We start from the raw sequence: 21,554 nt of genomic DNA on the forward strand, positions 1-21,554 counted from the left end.
TAAACATCATCATATGGTATGATCACTTTTAAGCGAGAATATTACTTAAGCCTTTGACGATTCGAGGCTTGGAAACTTGGTTTTCATCGCGATGCGGCTAGCATGGGGAATGTGTGATTCAACCAATGATCGCCTGCTCATGTCATTCCATAAAAGGACTCATCACGGAACTTATTCACGTGCAAAAGCAGAATGGTTACAACTGCAATAGTCAACGGTGGACACGTATCCAGCATAAAATCCTCAAACGAACCAATCAGGTGAATCTTCATGCAGGATTATTCATCTTCTTCATCGCAATATATATTAAAACTGGTGCGTGGACTTTTTAATGGTATCCCTTAGCGCGGACGAGCTCGGATTTTGAATCCCACTCAGCATATACCAATTATTCCAGCATCACCCACTGCGATATGGCTCAAAAATTATCCTGTGGCGGTACGCGGTATAAGATGGACGACTTTCTCACGTCATCTGGCCTCCACATCTTGAACATCAATTTTGTTCAAAGACTCAAAAGGACATCTCGATCAAAAGTGTACATTCCATACGTCTCAGTGTGACCCTACATTATTTATTGAGACGCTGCAATCATTCTCGACACACGTCATCATGGGCGCACTACCACCGAACGAGCAAACCATTCTCATTACTGGCATTTCCGGCTACGTTGCTGCGTGGATCGCCCATAGCTTCCTTGAAGCCGGATACAATGTTCGCGGCACCGTCAGGTCGGAGAAAAGGATCGACGGGATCAAGAAAGTGCATGAGAAATACGCGGACAAGCTATCCTTCGCTATTGTCCCTGACAGTGTGACACCAGGCGCCTTCAACGAGGCTGCCAAAGGAGTGATAGGTATCATCCACACCGCTAATCCCTTCGTCCTGAACCCCAAGGACAATGAAGAAGAACTTCTAACGCCGTCAATCAACGGTGTCATCAATGCACTAGAAGCTGCTCATACGCAAGGTTCCAATGTTAGTCGATTCGTGCTCACCGGCTCCTTCGCCAATATCCTTGACCTTTCAAAAGGCTATCGTCCCGGATATGTTTACTCTGAGGCTGATTGGAATCCTGCCACTTACGAGGAGGCCAAGAATTCAGACAGCGGAGCCTTCTCCTACTGTGCTGCCAAAGGGCTGGCCGAACGAGCCGGGTGGGATTGGATGGAGAAGAACACGCCTGCATTCGACTTTGTTTCCATTGATCCTCCTTGGATCTTTGGTCCTACTCTAGGAGGCATCAAGTCATTGGAACATCTCAACGAGTCGACAGAGGCCATTTGGAAATTGTTGGACGCAAAGGAAGTGCCTCCAGTGGACTTTGGCGGGTTTGCCGATGTTCGTCTGATTGGAGAGGCCCATCTGAAAGCATACGAGGTTAAAGAAGCTGGAAATCAACGATTTCTGGTGGGCAGTCATTTTGATTACCAGACTGCAGTTGATCATCTCCGCAAAGACCTCCCGGAACTGCGTGACCGACTTCCAGAGGGTGTCCCAGGAGCAGGGTTGACACAACCACTGTACCAGCTAGATGGGAGCAAGGCCCAAAGGGTGTTGGGCATCGAATACATCCCCCTTGACGTGAGTATGAAGGACACTATGACAGGCTTGCTCGAGGCTGCGAAGCAGCTGAAAGGATAAGTGATCGTCATACTTGCGTACGAATAGTTCTCTCGCTTGCAACTAGGGGCCATGCTAAGCAGTGATATCAACCATGAATATAATTGTCTTGAGATAAACGAGCCTTCCGGTCTGCGGGACTTACCACGAAGGAAACCTTGTACCCCATCGACTTTGACTCAAGAATGTGCGCGGGTAGCATCAGCGTGCAGGAGACACATCGTGACATATGGTGGCCTCAAGCTGTAGGCCTCCCTGAATTGGGCATGATGGGGTCTCAAGCCGATGGAGTCTGTCATTCGTATGTGACCCCAAAATGTTGTTTCTGCCCAGCACATAAAGTGGATTCGAGTGGGCCTGGGAGTGCAGGCGGCTGAATTGAATGGAACGATATTACGCAAGGGAGGTTACGATTTCACTTCCACGACTCGAGCCACAAGTCAGACCAGGCACGGCATCGATCCGAAGTTTTTGCATTTCCGCTGCAGCTGCAGCCCTTCCAGGTTTGCACATCTGTTGGCGTACGCAAAAGCACGAGATTGTTGCATGCAAGGGAGAAAAGAAGCATTCACTGGTTGGCGGCCTCGCAAGCCCAGCTGGATGTCATCAGCCTTCCCAAGCATGAAGGCTGATGACTGGAGAAATCTGTGCATGTCTGATTGGAAGTTTAGTCGATAATAGAGACCTGTGCCAATTGGAATCTCGAGACCTTGTCGACTTCGGATGAGGAATAATCCGTATGTACAACGCTGCAAGTCTGAGAAAGAGGAAAGGTAGAGACTGTTTGGGCCTTGGCTGCGTGGTAAAAACCAAATGGAGGCATGTGATGCAGAAGAACAGAGACAGAATGGCGTGGTCACTGCAGTCACTGTGGTCTAGATGGATGTGATCAGCACTGTAGTCCCAGGGGAATGTCGTTCCAAGGGAAACGATCGACATGACTTAAAGTGGTTTGTACACTGGGATGATGAGTTTGCGGTGGATTGCCAACCATGCCAACCTTGGGAACGATTTGGCAAAGGCTACAAGGACCATCAGGGCACCACTGGGCAGCTAAAGGACAATCTGTCAGTGACTATACCCCGTCGAGTCGTCAGTGTCCCCCGGCTCTGGCGCCAGGCACGGGTCTCTAGGCTTGGCTGGGGATCTCTTGGTCATGTTTAGGCTCCCGTTGACCAGATTAGAGATTGGGACCTACCTCATTTGGTCAAGGGTGGTACCCAGCTTGGCTGCCGGGTGGCCCCTCGGCCCACAAAGCCTTCAAGGACCACATCTTTAAGCGGGGCCTGTTTAACGACCCCTCTTTATCATGATTACCGTACCTGGCCACTTGTGCCACTCTGAGTTTCAAGGGACAGCCCTGTGGGAATCGAGTCAAGAGATAGCAATAGTGTGCTCAGAGGTGGTCCTCAGTGACTACTGACCAGTCATTGATAATCCAGTACACTGCAGCGTCCCTGTATATGATATATATGTAGATTGATACAGTCTTTCTGTAGAGAGAACAAGCGACGAAAATCTATCGTTGTGCTTTGTAGAGTTTGTCGCGGCTCTTCGCACGTCCCTTCTATGCTATATTGATGATTGAGTTGACACGTTCCAAATAAACGTGAGCGAGTCAATTCAACTCGCGCAGATCGGCAACACGCCTGCTATGGAGCACGAGGAGCCCACGAGATCAGGGCGCGCAGGGACAATTGAGATGCGGCAAGGGGCCCCCTGGCTTTCTGGGACCTCTCGCCGACCTCAAACCCTGTGATCCTGTCGTGTCTGTGCGATGCACTCAATGCTGTGCGGCGGAAATCTAGGGAGGAGGCAATTAATAAAATAATCTTGGTCCCTTGGGATTCAAGGGCTCTTGCCCACAAGCCAACAGTGGCTTGATTTGGGGTTCCTTCCCGCACACGCACACGCACACCACGGCATGCCACACGTGGAGGATCACAACGCCTGAGACAGCCTTTTCTTCGCCAAGTTAGGAGTCCTTTACCAAACCAGACCAGATCGCCTCATTACAGCCACCGTTTCGATGGTTGTAGTTGCAGGAATTAGAGGTTCTTGAGACACACCAAAACTCCCGTAGATTGATGAAGATGCCATTTGATATCATGAGGTGTCGGAAATTTTCAAGTCAAGGCCCGGAATCTCGCCCCTTGCCGCGCCCACTTGTCAGGCGCTTGGAGCCTCAAGCTTCTTACGACGTAGTGCGTACAGTAGTCACAATCGCCTCATAACTTTGGGCATACTGGCACTTCTCCACTGAAGATCAGAACCCGACCATTGGGTTGCTCGCTCCTAAGTACTCGCAACTTCTCAGAAACACCCTCAGGGCGCACTCGTATGCACAGAGCATTGATTCTTCAAGAATTACTAAGTCTTCTCCAATCTCAGACCCATATTGGATTTGCACCCTGGTTTTAGCAGCGGTAGAAGGCATCTCAATACAAATGTCAAAATTTGGGCCGATGGGCTCTTGGTGGAGACAAAAAGATACGCTTGAGAGTGCCAGTTAGGCTTCATGGTCCTGGACAATTACCAAAGGTCGATGGGCAATAAAGTGGCAGAGTCGAGCGCAGGTCACCAATTGACATGGGGACTTTGAACCGGAGGCTAAGAGCCACCATTAAAATATAAGCATGACCTGAAACCGCCCAGAGTCACCACCTACGACAGACAAGGTTAGCACCAAACGACCGATAGGTCAGCACCCTCAAGAGAGAATCCACTGCCCCAGGCCCCCCGGACCACCACTTGGAGCGCCCTTGGAGCCAAACCCAGCAGCCCTCGGGCGTCTGCAAAGGCCACTGGTAATCCGCTGTAGGAAGAGTCCAGTACGGTTTGTCGATATGTCAACGCCTGCAATCGGAACCTCGACAAGCCTTGACTCAAGCCAATTGGCCTCTTAGATCTTGACATCATTTCTGTGCATGGGGATCCCCAATTTTCTACCCCCCAGCATCCATTTCGAGTGATAGCGTTATCTGCTCAATGGCATCTGCTTAACACCTGTCCTAGTCCTGTGGCCTCCTCACCCTCGGCCCAATTCCAGTCTGCGAGGCTGACCTCACCTATTGATTCCCTAGACCATGGTTGAAGGGTGTTAAAACCCATAGTAGTGGAAAAGTGGACGCTGTCAATGACGATCAATTGAGCGATTGGGACTAACAATCAAGGTTACCGGTTGCGTGATGGCCACTCAACGAATCCCATTGAAAACAACCTTTTTGGGCCCTCTCTTCCCCGCCACCTGCAAATTGTTCTAGTTGAACCTAACTGCCACTCCGTACTCGCCTGGCGACATCTTGCTCGGGCCAAAACCAATTGCAACGGGAGACCCACAGCCACCTTGCAAAACCACGTTTTTCCCTTGCACCTGCACCTGCCAGTCGCCGCGACTCCCACCCGCACTCTATCGCACCTGCTGCACTTGTTGCACCTTGCTCCTGCCCTGGGTTCCTCCATCCATCCCATCCCATCCAACCAGTATCATCCATCAGTCTCGCACCCTGCTTCCATTTCTCTCATATCAACTTCTCGTTCCCACCTGCAACCTGCAACCTACACCTACTCTTGTCGTTGCGCCTGTCCGAGCCTACACACAGTCTCTCACAGTCTTCATCATCCTGCGCCCATCGCTCTGTCACTCCCCATTGCGACTCCAAATCCTCACTTTGGAGTTACTCAGAATCCTCTACCCCTACCGGGCTAAGGTTACAGACCTCCCGCCCGTCCGTTCGCCACCTTTCCACCCGTCTGCACCACGGTTCAGGCGCAAGATTGTCCATCTGATATAATTTCAACCATACTCGATACATTCTTATCATCTTATTACCTCTATTGTCTGTTGCCCTTTTGACTTCCCAACATTTGAGCGTCTCATCTCTTACGACTTTCGACCTTTCACCTCATCCTCCATCGCACAGTTCATCAGCTCGACTCACCGCGCCTTCGGTTTCCATCTTTCTGATCCTTGACACCTCCCTGCAACGCAGACACCCGAAGAAAAAGGCGGATTTGAGATACACAACTCTTCCTTCACCTCTCTTCTCCCGCTCATCTTGTACCACGGACGTCCCCAGGCCTCGTCCGCCAACTTGGTTACTGAAGCTCCACCACGACTCAGCTTCGCAACATCTTTCGACCCCATTTCCAATTCCTGCCTCGAAATCAAGAACTCACCAGTCTTGTATCCGGCAAGCATTCTCCAGCCTTGATTGCCCTTTACTGAATGACTTGATGTCTTTGTGTCATCGTGAAGTCGCCACCAGAATCTTTCAGAGTCTGGACCACATATTTTGATCGTCCTGTCGGCCTTCATCCGGTGTTTGAAAACACCCTTGCCACACAACGACTCTCTGGTCAATTCAACTTTGATCTTGACTACCAAAGTATCCGACCGCTCACTCTCTCCACCGTCTGGTCGCAGCAGCCGTCCGCGCTTGTCTCTACATCTGTCCATTCCTCGATACCCATTGTACTACTGTTGACTGCAGTGTTCGTCCCTGTCCTGCAACTTCTTGCGGCACCCTCCACCGCTCAACCAACATCGTCTTCTGTCTTTGGCCAATTATCACTCCTTCCCATTGAGCTTCGATCACAATCCCACTGATTTCTCTCCCTGGACCATATGCTCCGAACACCTTTGAATGCTTTGGAGTTGAGCTAGTCACACTCGATCGATCCTTGAACGACGGACCATCATATTCACTATGGAGACAACAACGAGTCATAGGCCGTGGGAAGCGACTTCCCCAACCGCCCTTCCTCAAACTACCCAAACCTTGCCTTCTATTGCTTCTCTCACCTCAAAACTCCCTCCACAGCCCGCCGATAGGAATCGATTGGACCTGTCCATCCCCCCGCCGCCCCAAAGGGACTCAGGGTCATGGATGCCTTCAGGCACTTGTGGGTCGTTCTCATCCCCTCGTGTTACACACTTTCATACTGACCTTCTTGCTTCCAGTGTCTGGGTCCTCTGCTCAATCGGGGAACTCCATGCCCTATTTGAATTCCGCACACTCACCCAACGGACCTGCCCCGTCACCTTACAGCCCTGATCACCACTCTACACCGTCTGGTGGTTTCGGGGGTGCTTCCCAACACATCAACGGACCTCCACCACTCACCTCCGACCAAAATCACAATAGAGCCAGCACTGACTACGACGACTCTCGCAGAAGCAGCGTCACCAACAGCATTCACAGCGGCATGCACAACCTCGGACTAGGGCCGACATCACCATACACAAGTAATAATTTGTCACAGTCATCTCTTGTTTCCGGCTTGCAGCGAGAAAGGGGCATTCAAACAAACGGCCCGTCAGGCAGTCGTTACTCGACAATGTCAGGTGCATCAATCTCATCCTTTGGCTCGGCTCGTGGCAGTCGCAATGGCTTTGCCGCCGGTCGTGTCGCGCCACCCATCTTGGAGAATCCCAAGTCCGAAGTCTATAGTGCAGATCTTCCCACCCGTGGACAAGCTTATGCCTTTCCCGATCCTGATGCACCGAGACCACCGGGACGGCCTCCATCAACATATTCGAGGAGGAATAGTTTTGCCGAATCATTTACTAGCAGCATCCTGACCGTGGAGTCATCGAGATTACCCCTTGGGCAACATGGTAGGCCGATTGATCGCACACAATAGTCCTGTTTGCTGACATGCATAGAACTGCCCGATGCTCATCACCACAGTCTCCAGCACAAGCACATCGACAATCTCCGCGGAGATCCAGATTCACCCAACGGTCAAACGCCTTATAGCAGAACTCCTGAGCTCCGCGTCACCCATAAACTTGCCGAGCGTAAAAGACGAAGTGAAATGAAGGATTGCTTTGAGCAGCTGCGAACACGTCTGCCACAGGCTCAGAATAATAAGTCCAGCAAGTGGGAAACTCTCTCGCGAGGTAGGCATCATCCAATCCAGTCCATATCTCTTGCTCGTACTAACGCCTTCTAGCGATTGATTATATTACAAGCTTAGAAAATTCCAATAAACAGCAACGAGCGGATTATGAGAAGCAGCGCCATCAGCTGCAAGAGCTCGAAAACAAGGTCTATGAAATGAGTCAGCAAATGCAGCGCATGCAGCACCAAGGGTCTTTCCCGCCTCCACCGGCTGCAATGCCTCAAACACCACTGAACTATGGACCGGGTTCACACTATAACAGCAACATAGAGTCGGCAAGCGATCCACCACGAACTCTCCCACCCTTGATGAACGGAGTTATGCAAGGAATCCAGTATTCGGATGACAGACGATAAGGACGTGCTGTGTTCTCATACATCATTGGGAAACTGCACCTAGTGTTGACTTTGCGCACCATCTCGGTTTCTCAACTGGGCCGACTGGGGCAACTTCGCTGAACCTTTCTGGGGATCAGAGCTCCTGTGTAATTATTTATGTTGCTGAACCCATCTGTGCCGGGCAGTCATGCTTGTCCGGTATTATTGCGCCTTGCAGGAGGTTCGGTATTTGGATTGGGTTATGATACCATGGTCGGTGATTGTGATTGAACGATTCCGGGACGGCCGATATACGTCTTCCAGAGCCAGCAAACGGCTTTGGCAGGCCGACTTGTCATTTTCAGGGCACTGCTCATAATTTCATTGGCCACTAGAGTTCAGACTTAAAGGACGCAGCCTTAAACTGAACGTCCAATGGAAGATACATCAGATCTAATCTGTGTTAATGGCCCCAATGGTAATCCACGAATACAACATGGTAGAGTCTCAGCCTTGCTTGCAGCGTCACTATTCCATCACGTGACAGACGCCTCGTTTGCTGCTACGATTCCACATCCGAAACAACAACGCGGCGCGTAACTTGAAGACCTTCATGTCCAACCAGTCGCTTTGCCGGCGGCAGCAGCATTACCAAGAGCTCAAAATAGCCCCTCGATGCCAGCCCTGTCTTAGCCGTCGCTCTCGCGGCAGCCTTTGTGGTGATCGTAGCCACTCGTTCTCTCAAACCCCGATCCAGCCGCAACGGCTTGAAACTTCAGACACAGAGAATTGGCGCGATTCATTCGAAACAATACGTTCCTCAATAGGATTGTTATCAGAAGAGGAAGAACTATGATTACGGTAGGCCATTATTGTCACAACACTCAATCTATACGTGTGGTGGGATTTTGGAACAGCCCTTTTATCAACCTCTCTCTTCTCCGTCAACGAATTTCTGTCTATGATTGCCAGATCGATCCATGAAAACATTCATCTTTCTATCTTCATTCTTTATGCGTGTCTTTAAGTGTACTAATATCGAGACCCCAAATCTGCCGACCACGCCCTTGCAACATCACCTGAAGCCTGTGGTCTCAATTCAGCGTGAATGGGTTCTGCAACAACCCTCCTCCCCTTCCAGTCCCCGTGACGAAGCCCCCAGCTACCTTTCATCTCAGGGCATAATATTGATATCAGGAAGTCGGAACCAATTCTTCATAATCTCGACACTCACGTGCGCGCACAGCTACCATGGTCAGCAGCTTCACGCTCAACGCCAACACAAACCCAAATGCCTTCAAGTCACAAGCGATATTCCCGCTGTCGTCCCCACCGATTGAGCCACACACAACGTTGAAGCCCAGCAATGGCAGCTCCACACTATCTCCCAAACAACAGTTTCTAAAGTCACAGACATTCGACTCTGCAGCCTCGGATAACGACCATGGCGATTCATCAAGCAATGAGGACGAATTTCGGCTCGAGAGATACAGTAAAAGCACTTCCTCCATGAATCATGATCCTTCCGCAGGACGCAGACATGTCAAAAAACAAAAGTCCATGAAAAATCGGCCTGGTCTTAACATTGTGACAGACTTTGCCATTTCTCCCAGACGGGCTCGAATGCATGGGTTGATCGTTGACAAGGTGCAGTCACAAAGGCCTCGAGTGAAACAGAAATACAGGGCATCGATTGTGTCTGCAAAAGCGGAGCACCTGATGCACACTGGGCCATTCTCACAAGTCCCTCATCTACAGGAGGGTAAGTCGAATGACAATTACTCCACAACATACAACGCGCCCTTAGCGGCGAGAGACGTCTCGGACCATCCTCGACAACGTGGTCTACACGCACTACTGACCAACCCAGTATCATCTAATAAACAGAGTCTGCCAACACAGCATCGAAATCCCCAAATACTATCAGGTCCAGAGACCAACATCTCCCATAGAAAGCTCGAAGTCGCAAATGCACAATCTCCAGATTCTCGATCCATCGTCATAGGACTCAGCGTTCCTGAACACGAAGCCGAAGCACACGCCTACAACTACGCAGGTGATAGTGCTCTACCCATGCAGACTCCTGATACTCCTGCAATCGTCGTCACTCCGTCAGACTCTCCTTATGATCGGGAGATTTTGAAGCCCTCAAATGGCATTCAGACGAATTCGAAACAATACAAGGCTTCAAAGAGCAGTGAAAAGGAAGCGATCAGCGATTCAGACGCCATATTGGCACTCAAACACGCGACAGCGGGAGCAACGATTGTGAATGGTGCAACTTTTACAAGATCATACCCATCCAAGGCCGCCCAAACCCACATCGATGACTCGAGTGAATATGAGACCGACACTATTGGAGAAGCCGACACCAGAAGATTTTCTTCGGAAAGCAAAGAACAGATTATACAGGCCCCATCTCCTGAAACTGTGCGTCATAAATCTCAGGGTTGGTGGAATCTGATGCTCTCCCCGATGATATCAAGGAAAAGCACGATTAAGAGTCTTGCCACCCACAGGGCGTCAACTCCACCCTTGCCATCCGGTCCGTATCCTATGGACATGTCTAGAAGCAATGGACCATTCTCTGCAGCTTCAGACTCTCCTCAAACGCCCAGAAGACTCGGCATTGCAAGTGCCAGAGCCAGCGTCTGGTCTCGGTGGACGACCTGGGAAAAGGCCCGCGACGGAGTATCTCCAGTCGACGAAAAGAAGGATGCTTCATTCGAGCAGTTCCAGAACGACGCCCATCAGTTTCGACCGGGCCCACCACAGCCTTCGATCTCGAAGTGTTGGGACAATGGGACCGCCGCAGAATATTATCACGCCTGCGCAGTGGAGCAAATTGATGGGACCAAATACTTCGAATGTGAGAATCATTCTTGTGAAGAGCAACTACCGAAATTCCGTTCAATCTTTGACCATCAACAAAAGACCGGAGCAGCTGCACTTGGTCAACATCAAGACGAGCAGACCCGGATCGATATTGGGGGCCGAGTTTTGCCAGCCATGAGTAATCTTCAAGGTCCTTCCAGTGAATATGCGGTACAGGTAGTCACGAAGATGCCTTCACCCACAATTGTACAATCCAACGTAGCACCTGCTCCATTTGTTCGTCCTTCGGAACAGCCACAAGCAGGACATGTCAAGGGGCAATCACTCACTATGGGAAAGGGGATGGAATCAAACGAGGCACAAGGTCATGTGGACTCAGAGTCAGGGCCAGCACCAAGTGGAAGCAACACGATTCCGCAGGATCAACCTCCCAAAATTACCACTAATGTTGCTGCACTTGAAGCACCTCCAAGTGTGCCCTCGCCTGGGCCTGTATCTCCAGGCATGAACCGTGCCATGGCTTCTCAAGGTGCAGTGCCACTGACTGAAGTATATTCCCAAACCGAGTCACAAAGAGCTTATGGAAACGCGCCTGGAGGACAAACGGCCGCAGCGTTTCAACCAGTGCCGGGGCCTATCGCAGTTCATCATCATTTCCACACTCCAGAAGCCCCGACAAATGACGCAACAACCTCAGCGCGCCCGTCTCAACCAGCAGAACCATCTCCTACATTGCCTGTTGCAAGGACGATTCCAATGGCATCATCCCACCCCCCAGGAGAAGCTCCCGCTCCCACTTCGACCAAGAACGTCGACGAGAACAAGAAAAAGGGTGGCTTCCTGTCCAAGCTGTGGTGTTTCGGCCGAAAGCAAAAGACCGACGACGCAGAAGCAAAGACGAAGAAGAAAAACCGGCGCTGGGCGTGGTTGATCTCTATCCTGCTCCTCCTTATCGTCGTCGCATGTGTGTTACTCGCATTACTGCTCACTAGGGTTGGTGATGGTACACCTGTGCAGAATGAATGGTTGAACCTCACCGGGTATCCACCGATGCCTACGGGGATTTCGACCATTGCAAGACCAGACCTCGTCAAACAGCAGAACCAATGCGTGGCCCCATCAACTCTTTGGAGCTGTGCTCTGCCCAAGGAGAATCATGGCGAGATAGGCGACAACGCACCAGATCAACCCAACTTCCGTTTCCAGATTTCATTCCAGAACGGAACCGTTCCCGCCAACATGACCATCCCGGTCCAGGACCTGGCCAAACGAGCGCTGCCTCTGACCAGACGCGCCAGTAACCCCTTTTCCAAAGATCTCTTTGAACCGAACCCCGTACCTCCAAGCCGAGCAGACCAGATCTTCATGGGCAACACAACCGACAACATCACCGAACCGTTCGATGGCGAAAAAACACCATTCTTCATCACAATCATTCCCAGCTTTCCAATCGACCCCAACAACTTGAACGCCTCGGCCATCACGACGGAAACAAGCACAAAAGCTTCCAGACCCCTCACTCGACGACAAGACAGCAACAATAATGTCACAATCGGCCTCCCACCACCCGACATCCTCGACGACGGCAGCGCCGCACCAGCCAACCTCCTCCCCATCTCACCATACCCATCCGCCCAACCCATCAAACTCTACAACCGTGGCCTCGCCGACGAACACTATGGATTCTATATGTACTACGACAAATCGATCTTTCTCCGCTCTATGGCTGCACTCGACAAAGAGGCATTCTCCGACAATAACGGCATCGACGCTGCGGATGAAGACGGCGGTTCAGATCGAAACCAAGCTCGTTTGAGATGTACACTCAGCCAAACCCGCTTCTTGTTCAAAATCTGGACGAATCCACAATTCGGCGCTGATTTACTAGTCCGGCTAAGAGGAGATGGGAATAATGGAACTGCAACTGGGACGGCCACGAATTCAGCCACTGATTTCAGCAGACCAGGATCCTTTCCTTATCCAGCGACATTGAGTATTGATCGCCATGGAGGGAATATCAACAAAAAAGGAGCGTATTGTTATGGTGTGGATCAGTTGCAGGTCATTCAGGATGATGTCAAGAGTTTGATTCCAGAGTTGAGAAGCGTGGGTGGGCCGGGGTTGGTCAATCCGGCGCCGAGTTTGATTAATTCGACGGAGACAGGAGATGACGCTGATGACGGTGATGGGTTTAGTCAAAGTGCAGGTGGTATTGATGGTGGAATTGGGGGTTGTGAATGTGTCTGGCAGAATTGGAATTAGGATCAATTTCAAAATGTCATGAAACGAGGTGGGCTCACGGGATTGGGTTGAATTGGATGACTAGATCGAGAAGGCTCTGGATAACAAGGAGGTCCGGATGTGTGGGCTAAAAGGGTATCATGGATCTTGGTTGTACAGTAATTGGCGCAAACCAGACAGCAGAGCCACAGAAAAAGACAGGCGTTGACTAGGCTGAACTTATGGAATTAAGGATAGACAGTAATATCACATGTATAGCTCCTACGACGCCAGCGTGGATAGGAAAAGTCTTGACGATCGAAACACCTTGATCTAAATCATTCGTGGTCATATAACACTACTGTATACATTGTTCCAAAGGCCAAATCCCTGACAACTGTGGGACGATTTGCATCCTTTGGCGACCTTGTCAATCCTTGTCTCTCTGATCATGGCGACTGGTCTACTAGCCAAATACCTCCTCCCTCCATTGCGCCTCAAACAACAAGGTCAATCAAGTTGATCCGCACTATTTTCCAGCCTTGGGGCCGGCCACACCTGCGCCAATCACGCTTGGGAGAGGCTCACTGCCCATGTTATACAGCAGGCCGATTCCACCAGCAATGACTGCTGCGAAAAAGACGCCAAACGTAGCAAACATCAGAAATGGTACGCTAATATCCTTCTTTTGGCATGCTGCTCCGCCCCATTGAGTAGTTTTGTTGGTCCCATCGGGATTGGTTCTGGCAAGGGTACTGCCACATTTACATTTGAAGCACGCATTGTGGGCCTCATAGCAATTTCCATGTCCAGAGCAAAAGTTTGTCGTGTTCTCACACGAGGCTTGGCTTGTAAAGCAAGCGGGTAATGTGAGGGGGAGTGTAAAGTTGGATGTGGCATTGGATTGGGAAATCAGACCATCAGTCGCAGCCTTGACCGATGAATCGAATGGGATCAAAGGGAGATCAAGAGGCTCTTCTTCTTCCAGCTGTACTGATCGTGCGTGATGGTTGTGGTGGGCGTGGGGTTTTGATTTGGCCAGGGTGGTTGGAAGGAGAAGAAGTGTGGACTCGACATTTTGGGTCGCAGAAAGATGTTTGAGGATTCGGACAAGACCGGTGATTTGCGACTTGACATCAGATGGGGAGGTGGGAAGGTAATGTTGGAGGCTGAGGATGACGGGAATGGTAGGGATTTCTGACGCGTGCAAGCATGAAGGTTCCTGTAGAGGAGAGGGATTAGTGTCAATATCTCACACTCAAGGCAATAGATAACCACATACACCGTCCAGAGGATACGAAAATATGACCTCGACATCTTTTCTTCCTGGTGCATTGAGGCTGGGAGGAACGGAATATTCACAAATGCCATCCTTTTTCAGGCGATTGTCGACTGCCTTGAAATCCGTCAACAGATCAATTGCGGCATCTTCAATCCACAGGTCGGGCATATATGAGTCGAACTCGGCGATGGACATGTCAACCCCATGGATCCTGATGAAGAGCTTCCCTGGAGCCTCAGTGGCAGCTTGTGCCCCAAATAGTGGGAGCTGATATCCACCGTAGTTATTGAGATCTTCGAGGTCGCTTTCGCTCGACAGTCCCAAATGTCGATCTGCAGTAAGGGATCTTCTCCGAGCAATAATGGCACTGGCAAAGTCTGAATCGATCACGGCGGTCGACGAAGACACGACGGATCGGTCGATGGTAAAGAGATATGCCGAGTTCGCAGAAACATGGTGCAACAAGGCAGCTGCCGATAGAATTGAGGTGAGGGACCTCATGCTCGCCTTTGGTGCAGCTCGACAATGAGCCCTGACTGTATTAGGCGACTATTTGAATCCGAGGGGAGGGAATATTCGATCCGATAAGAAGGAGAGTGTCGTGGTGACTGGGGAATTGTTGGCCAGTACCTGCGCTGGGGGCAGCTTTGGAGGTGAGTGGATCATAGAGATGAGGAGGAAGGAACACTTTACTTATCGCATATCAAGCCACAGTGCCTGCCTGCCAGAAAAGGAGGCAGCCACAGAAGCAACGCCACAATCCACGCTTCAAGCCTGGGGTCTGGTGACTTTGGATTGGCAAGTGCCCACCGCTTGTGATTGCACTTACCCTCCATGTCTTCTACCCTCCATCCCAATACTTTCCCATCCTGATTGGCCCCGGGCGTTTATGGAGGAAATCGACTCCCTCCCATCGCACCGCAGTTCCCCACTATTGGTAAACTCGAACACACCACCATCAATGTAGCATAACAGCTGTCGACGCTTCTCTAATACACACTTCCCGACTGTATTAGGTACTTTCCTTGTGGCGGAGGCAACATGTGAGGCTCGGATATATGTTCATTTGCCAAAATATGTTTGCGACCTGGCTTCTTCAACTGAACAGTTTTCTCTATACTATCAACTACCACTCATCCTTGGGCTCCCACCCTGCGACTTTGATGTAACTGGTCCTCATTCTACTACCATGAACCAACCCTTACCCTTCCAATGCTGCGATTCTTACTCGGAAGGTCACGCACAGTTCGTGTACCTCGAGAAAATGGTTCCTTCACACTACAAAAAGTCTCCATAACCCAGACCTCAAAGTACGTCTGTACAGTCGCAAGATCGTGTTCTCAGTCTTGATCAATTTACAGATTCCCCACCGCCCGCTTTGTGACAGGTATCTTCGTTGGAATTGCCTTGCTTCACACAATCAGGACCATTCTACCCTCACCCGCCTCGAACCGCGACCTTGAGAAAATAAAGAAACAACTTGAAGATGCTAGGAGACAATCAGATAATCTCCAACCCTCAGATCGCCCCAAGCAAATTCGTGAAAACCCACAACAACCTGGACAAACCCCACGGCCAAATGAAGTCACCGAGGACGATCTGGGCGACTGCGTACATTTGATGCTCCCAATATGGGTCCGTCGAAGGCCACAGCAGCTCTATTTAGAAAGCGATCCCGAGTGGAAGGCGTATGTGAGGTTTGCCAAAGACAAGAACAAGGTTCAAACTGTGAAAATGAAGATCGCACAGCTCGTTCAGCGCGAAGCATTCCAGAAACACTCCCCGTTGATAAAACTTCTCGAGGTGAAGGCCATGAATATCCTTATTGACTTTCTTTATCCAATTGGCCCACCCGCCAGTTACGAAGTCCCATGTCTTTACCTACCTCGCGATGCCCCCCAAAATGCCGCATATGGCTGGCGTCAACTTCCCGAAACTGTGGGCAGCCGCATGGACCGTGTCTTTCATCCAGTAATTATGTCCAAAGCATTTTATGCTGGTTGTCAGGAATTTGCACGTGTTACATATCTTCTTTGCCGAGCACGTATCCTGGATCAGATCGCCGAGTACCGAGCTCGATCCTCGGGAAGTGGAAACAATAACCAAGACACCACTTCGGCAGCAAATCAAAGCAGGCATACCGAAGAGATGAAGGCGATCGAGAGTCTCCAATGCACCAAGATTCCGGATGCCAGAATGAAAGAGATCTTACCCTTTCTCCGAGGCGAATTCGGTGAAAATGAATCTCGCCAAAAGTTTCGAGATGTGGTGAAGACTATGACGTTCAAGTCAGCCATCGAATCCGCGACTGCAGTTTTTCGAACACATTGGAGCCTGGGCCAGATGAGAGCCCTACAGAGAGCAAGTCGCGACACTATCAACATCCGTGGGAGGATTGATTTTGAGGGCCAAAAGGGTAAGCTTCGCTGCATCGTAGCAGCATGTTACGATATTGAGGCAGATGCGTTAATCGGGAGGCCAGTGCTGGAGAAGGTATACCTGGTGCCAGACGCAGAGCGCTGGTCACTTGTTACAAAAGACGACAAGCCTAGGAAGACAGTACCAGTCAAGCCTACACAGCCAAGATCGCCGACACCTAATACATCACCATCACCATCGCCTCCTCAAGCTGAAGGCCAGGCAAGGAAGCAGCCGCCCAGTATCTCCACCGAGAACGAGCGTGAGGAATGAATGAATGAATGGGATGGTGACAGGTCTAAATGTATTGCATAGCAGGGAGTTGGTTTGACGGAGATGCAGAATCACATGAGCGATTGTAGGCGTGAGGGATATTTTTGGCAGAGCGACAGATTATCTTTACCAATGTGCTCCGAAGGACTAGTGACCACTTATGGCAGCCGTCACAATCAGACTTTTTTTTACATGGCGTTCTACGCATCCAGGCTCTTAACGGCAGCCTCGTACACCTTTTTGACCTCATCCTGAGCCTTGCGGACGACCTCTTCCATTTGCTTGTGGGCTTTGCGCAGTTCGTCCTTGATCACCAGCTTCTCCAGCTCCATCTTCCGGTGACGTTTCTGCTGATCACCACGAGCATTGCGAACATCATTGCTGGCTCGTTCGAAGCATTTCTTCGCCTCGGCTTTGGCCTGAGCTCGCGTTTCGGCTGTGGCGGGCGGGATGGGGACGATAATGCATAGAGGATTGTTGGAGTCGACGGCAGGGACAAGACTATGTTGAGAGGACGCAAGAGCCGAAAGCAAGGGTTTGACGTGCTAAAAACACACCGTGTCAGTAACATGCCGACAGAGGACGCTGTTGCGAGGGGGTGGGTGCATGGAGCTAGCCTACTGCTTCTTCAGCCGCAAAGACCTGAAGAGTCCTGCCACCCTTGGGTGCCACGCTGGCTAGGTCTTGAATCTTGACTCTTTCCTTGTGCGCACTGCCCCCATGTGCTTCTTTACCCTTGATATTGATCTCCACGGGCAATTGACCAAGATTCTCAGGTGTGACGCGGCCGGCATCTCGAGTCTTTGTCAAGGCGTCTTTCAGCCTGGCCATCGCAGTGGCAAGGCCTTCATTCAGGTCGGTGAAGTCGTAGGGGTCGACCTCAGCGTCTTTGTTCCTCGTGGCCGCATTGTCAGGTATGTGTGCCGACTTATTCTTTGGCGAACCGACCTCGGGAGACGAGCGGGCGGATTTCGACGAGGCAGACGACTTTTTCTGAAATGCAGAAGACGTGCTAAACAGACGAGCGGCCTGGACGAGCTGGGTGGATGTTGGGGAGGGCTTCTCTGCGAGAAGCTGCCGGCATTGTCTGCAGATGAAAGCTCTGGCTGGGCGGCTTGCGGAATGGGGAGCTTTGAGAGTCTGCAGAAGACTTTGAGAGACGAATCTGGCGCCGGGATTGGACATTTTCGGAGCGTTAATCTGTATTCTGCTTATTCGCTTCTTGGGTGGGCACAATGCAGGCTACCCGTCAGAGTTCAGGACATCAACGGCGCTCTGTTTAATGTACCTGGAATTGAATTGCGGAGGTCGTCGAAAACATTGGAGGCGCCTTCCATCACGTGACTATCACTCCACTCATCCCTCCCATGACCATTTCGGCCACAGGTGCAACTACATACAGTGTTGACCTTGTACGTTGGAGGCAAGGTTGTGAGGCTCCTTGATTTGCTAGGCTAAGGTCATGACTGAGGTAATTTGCAACTCGCTTTCTGCTATGGTTGAGCCTGTTGTAGCGAGTCTAGACATTTTCAATACGCGTATATGCTCCGACTGGGCTGCCTCGTCATTTATCCACAGCATCACACTCTACTGGCTATATAGTCAGAGGATATGAGGACGCACTTAAGTATGAAAAACGCTGTGTCTGGAGTTTCTAAAGCATCTACAAAACTCCATTACTCGTGCGAAGAAAGAAAAGAAGAGAGCATTTCTGGTCTGGGTTGCTCTTGCCTCCAGTTGCAGAGTGCGGAGCATCTCTAGTGTCACGCTATTCCTTATTCGATTTAGTTAGTCATCTATACGCGGACTCGTCTCCAAAGCCCTAAAAGCTTCTCTCAACTCCTCTTCCTAGGTCTACGGAGTAGGTCTATGTGCTGTCCAGTCAAGCCACGGGCTATTTCGCGGGAGCCTAGCATAGCCTCCGTACCAATTATTGCCCTCTCAAACAGTCATCTCGCTCGGTTTCCAATGCATGGTGACACCTGATCCTGTATGAGGGACCGCTCACCTTGCTTCATCAGCAAGTAGTCGCGGGCGCCCGCCCCGTTTTGAGACCGCGAGAGACACGGATGCCTCAGACACATACTATGTCGCGGGGAGGTTCACGCAGACCACACCGCAAGTCAAGGCATGGCTGCACTCAATGCAAAGCCCGCCATATTAAGGTGGGTCGACTAGAAGTTGCCTGGCAAACAAGATTCTTGTTATACTTGGTTGCATATCCCCCATGTCAATGATCTGTATATCTCACGTCAAAACCTACTGACAAGGTGCCCCCATTTAGTGCGATGAAACAATTCCTCAATGTGTCAACTGCAGGACCACTCACCACCAATGCTCGTTCACGGCGAGTTCACGCCCATCTACGTCCATGTCCACGTCCACGCCTGTTCCAACTCCTACTCAAGAAGCCACCCCAAATCTCAATGACCAACGAAGCCCTGGTGATGTAAATTTCAACACACTTGGCGGCAGCAACGAAACCCAGGCTCCTCCGCCAGATGATCGTTTTGTCGCAAACATGTCCCAGCTCGAACTTCTATCTCATTTCTACAGTGTCACCTGGCCGAGCCTAGGTGGTATTCTCCTCTCCGAAAAGGCCACTGTGGAACTGCTCTTTAAGTATGCTGTTTCAGCACCGTACCTCATGCACGAAGTTCTCGCCATTTCTGCATTGCACCTCGCAGTTCTTCGTCCTGAGCATGTCACTTATTTTCGTGATTACTCGGTTGGTCTGCAGACGCATGCCATCACTCTCTTCAATGGAGCCAAGACAGTCGTCAACCAATCAACCTGCGTCCCCATGTTTCTTTTTTCCACATTTTTAGGAATTCAAGTCCTCTGCGATACACTCAACTACTATCAAGAAGAGCTCAATGTTTTCTTGGATCAATTCGTCACATATCTCCACCTTCACCGTGGGGTGCGGGCCGTGATCAATCAGTCATGGGACGCCCTCAGGAACACCGAGCTAAAGCCAATTATCGAATCAACCCCTCCGCGGAGTGTGGAAGACTCTGGACGCGTGGAATGCGATGACTTGAAAGACTTGATTGACAAGTCTGATCTGAGCGAATCCTCCGTTGCAGTATATCATGACACCATCAAGGACTTGAGATGGGTTTTCAGAATTGTTGGCCGCCCTGGAGCGCAATTGGATAACCCCCAACTGGTCTTCGCATGGCCAACTGTCATCTCAGCTGAGTATGTGAGCCTACTCCAGCAGCGTCGTCCCGAGGCACTTGTCATCTTGGCCTATTTTGCCGCCTTGTTGCATCAACACCGGCAGTTTTGGTGTTTCAACGATGGAGGGACATTCTTGGTTAGGTCCATCTCCGATTATCTGGGTCCATACTGGAACACTGCACTGGCCTGGCCGTTGGATGTCATCAATGGCACAACTCGTGAGTGAAGTTGTAAGGATATCAAACTGGAGCACATCAATTTCAGGGGACCTCAGCCTTACTTGGCCGCCAAGCATATGCGCAGCCTCATATCCCGCGTCACGCGTCACGTGCCATCTCTCCCTTTTGTTTGCACCTGTGTCAACACCTTTGTTCGCCTCTTGTCAACCTTTGTTGAGCTTTGTCGACTCATGGTGTCAATGTGCAGATAAGGTTAAAGCCTCATGAAATTGAAGTTGGCATGCGATTCGGCCATGTATCCATATGAGACCCCTCATCAGGACCATATGGGATGGCTTATCATGAAAGGGAAGTTAACTGTTGGCCGTAATTACTTCACGCCTGTCGCCTCTTAACACGCTTCTGGAGGTGATATATACGCAAAATTCACTAATATCGACATTCACTCACAGTGAAGCCACAACGGTTGTCACCCAACGACAACATGTCGCCTGGCAAGTGTGAATACGCCGTCACTCTAACGGCAGCCTGGCTATAAATAATCACGACAATATTTCTCTTCAAACTTTTACCTTCTTGTCTTCATACCCACTACAACCATCTCCGACAGCCTCAGCTTACCAACAAAAGCAATCGTGCAAACATTTTGCAGCTACCAGCAATCCAACATCCAACTCTCAAGCACGCCAACATCCAGCTCTCAAGCACTCAGTATCATCACAGCCATTTCTACGTACACTTCATCCGTCTACAATAATTCCTTGTGAACAATGGATCAACTCGACTTTCCCCGTGTTACCCAGTACTACCGTGAGAAGGTGGTGGATCATGCCATCCACATGATTCCCAACAACAACATCCCCACCCTATCCAAACAGAAGGTCACTGGCAACAAGGTCTTCATCAAGAACATGAAGAAAGTGATCAGATACTACAACAAAGTGATCAAGAAGCTCAGTCCCAAATATCATCCGCAAGAAATCAGCAAGCTCGAGAAAGAGCGCGACAGCATTCAGCAGACCTTGGATGACCCAAATGATATTAGACTGCGAATCCTCAAGAACCTCGAAGCCGATTTCGTAGCTAGGGATGTCTACGCCCCGGATCTTGATAACGAATCGGATGCGGATGACCAAGACGATGCGCAACCCGAGTCCGCCACAAAGGTAGAACCCGCAACGGAGTCAATCGAGGAGAAGGCCACCACAACTGAGTCAATCCAGGAGAAGACCACTACCCCTGCACCAGTTGAAGCTTCCGGAGAGCTCCCAACCGACGAAGCCTCTGCCAATGTTGAAGCTTGCGGAGAGCTCC

General features: G+C 50.5%; 6 protein-coding genes across 7 annotated transcripts in view; 4 read left to right on the forward strand and 2 right to left on the reverse strand.

Annotated features, from left to right (window-relative positions):
* The first annotated feature begins 330 nt into the window (after nucleotides 1-330).
* On the forward strand, nucleotides 331-3,132 carry PV10_03131 (uncharacterized protein). The gene has a single exon (XM_016367534.1). The coding sequence runs from the start codon at nucleotides 613-615 to the stop codon at nucleotides 1,642-1,644; it is 1,032 nt and encodes a 343-aa protein (XP_016227052.1). The 5' UTR covers nucleotides 331-612; the 3' UTR covers nucleotides 1,645-3,132.
* A 2,035-nt stretch (nucleotides 3,133-5,167) lies between these two features.
* PV10_03132 (uncharacterized protein) lies at nucleotides 5,168-8,366 on the forward strand. The gene is made up of 4 exons (XM_016367535.1): nucleotides 5,168-6,528; nucleotides 6,587-7,243; nucleotides 7,292-7,528; nucleotides 7,582-8,366. The coding sequence occupies exons 1-4, from the start codon at nucleotides 6,333-6,335 to the stop codon at nucleotides 7,884-7,886; spliced, it is 1,395 nt and encodes a 464-aa protein (XP_016227053.1). The 5' UTR covers nucleotides 5,168-6,332; the 3' UTR covers nucleotides 7,887-8,366.
* A 4,845-nt stretch (nucleotides 8,367-13,211) lies between these two features.
* PV10_03133 (uncharacterized protein) lies at nucleotides 13,212-14,832 on the reverse strand. Its single transcript, XM_016367536.1, has 2 exons — nucleotides 14,185-14,832; nucleotides 13,212-14,124 (listed from the first exon to the last, which is right to left on the reverse strand). Exons 1-2 carry the CDS (start codon nucleotides 14,683-14,685, stop codon nucleotides 13,432-13,434), a joined length of 1,194 nt encoding a protein of 397 aa, XP_016227054.1. The 5' UTR covers nucleotides 14,686-14,832; the 3' UTR covers nucleotides 13,212-13,431.
* A 242-nt stretch (nucleotides 14,833-15,074) lies between these two features.
* Nucleotides 15,075-17,131, forward strand: PV10_03134. 2 transcript variants are annotated; one of them, XM_016367537.1, is made up of 2 exons: nucleotides 15,075-15,494; nucleotides 15,546-17,131. In XM_016367537.1, the coding sequence occupies exons 1-2, from the start codon at nucleotides 15,397-15,399 to the stop codon at nucleotides 16,873-16,875; spliced, it is 1,428 nt and encodes a 475-aa protein (XP_016227055.1). In that variant the 5' UTR covers nucleotides 15,075-15,396; the 3' UTR covers nucleotides 16,876-17,131. The 2 variants fall into 2 exon arrangements, with proteins under 2 accessions (XP_016227055.1, XP_016227056.1); XM_016367538.1 differs by having other exon boundaries at nucleotides 15,572-17,131.
* PV10_03135 (uncharacterized protein) lies at nucleotides 16,932-18,144 on the reverse strand. Its single transcript, XM_016367539.1, has 2 exons — nucleotides 17,497-18,144; nucleotides 16,932-17,420 (listed from the first exon to the last, which is right to left on the reverse strand). The coding sequence occupies exons 1-2, from the start codon at nucleotides 18,058-18,060 to the stop codon at nucleotides 17,076-17,078; spliced, it is 909 nt and encodes a 302-aa protein (XP_016227057.1). The 5' UTR covers nucleotides 18,061-18,144; the 3' UTR covers nucleotides 16,932-17,075.
* Nucleotides 18,145-21,010: 2,866 nt separating this feature from the next.
* The window catches only part of PV10_03136 (uncharacterized protein), a gene marked incomplete at both ends in the record, with an annotated part of 2,550 nt that continues 2,006 nt past the window's right edge, over nucleotides 21,011-21,554 (forward strand). Inside the window, one exon of the mRNA XM_016367540.1 lies at nucleotides 21,011-21,532. Within this exon, the coding sequence (XP_016227058.1) occupies nucleotides 21,011-21,532 (522 nt within the window). The remainder of the gene's footprint in view (nucleotides 21,533-21,554) is intronic.

This window comes from Exophiala mesophila (assembly GCF_000836275.1).
Source record: "Exophiala mesophila strain CBS 40295 unplaced genomic scaffold supercont1.2, whole genome shotgun sequence".
Classification (NCBI taxonomy): domain Eukaryota; kingdom Fungi; phylum Ascomycota; class Eurotiomycetes; order Chaetothyriales; family Herpotrichiellaceae; genus Exophiala; species Exophiala mesophila.

Coding starts and splice junctions, on each gene's coding strand:
- PV10_03131 (XM_016367534.1), top strand. CDS start 613: ATGGGCGCACTACCACCGAACGAGCAAACCATTCTCATTACTGGCATT.
- PV10_03132 (XM_016367535.1), top strand. CDS start 6,333: ATGGAGACAACAACGAGTCATAGGCCGTGGGAAGCGACTTCCCCAACC. Junction 6,529..6,586: donor ATGGATGCCTTCAGGCACTT/GTGGGTCGTTCT, acceptor TCTTGCTTCCAG/TGTCTGGGTCCTCTGCTCAA. Junction 7,529..7,581: donor GTGGGAAACTCTCTCGCGAG/GTAGGCATCATC, acceptor AACGCCTTCTAG/CGATTGATTATATTACAAGC.
- PV10_03133 (XM_016367536.1), bottom strand. CDS start 14,685: ATGAGGTCCCTCACCTCAATTCTATCGGCAGCTGCCTTGTTGCACCAT. Junction 14,125..14,184: donor TTTCGTATCCTCTGGACGGT/GTATGTGGTTAT, acceptor TCTCCTCTACAG/GAACCTTCATGCTTGCACGC.
- PV10_03134 (XM_016367537.1), top strand. CDS start 15,397: ATGCTGCGATTCTTACTCGGAAGGTCACGCACAGTTCGTGTACCTCGA. Junction 15,495..15,545: donor TCCATAACCCAGACCTCAAA/GTACGTCTGTAC, acceptor ATCAATTTACAG/ATTCCCCACCGCCCGCTTTG.
- PV10_03135 (XM_016367539.1), bottom strand. CDS start 18,060: ATGTCCAATCCCGGCGCCAGATTCGTCTCTCAAAGTCTTCTGCAGACT. Junction 17,421..17,496: donor TCTTTGCGGCTGAAGAAGCA/GTAGGCTAGCTC, acceptor GTGTGTTTTTAG/CACGTCAAACCCTTGCTTTC.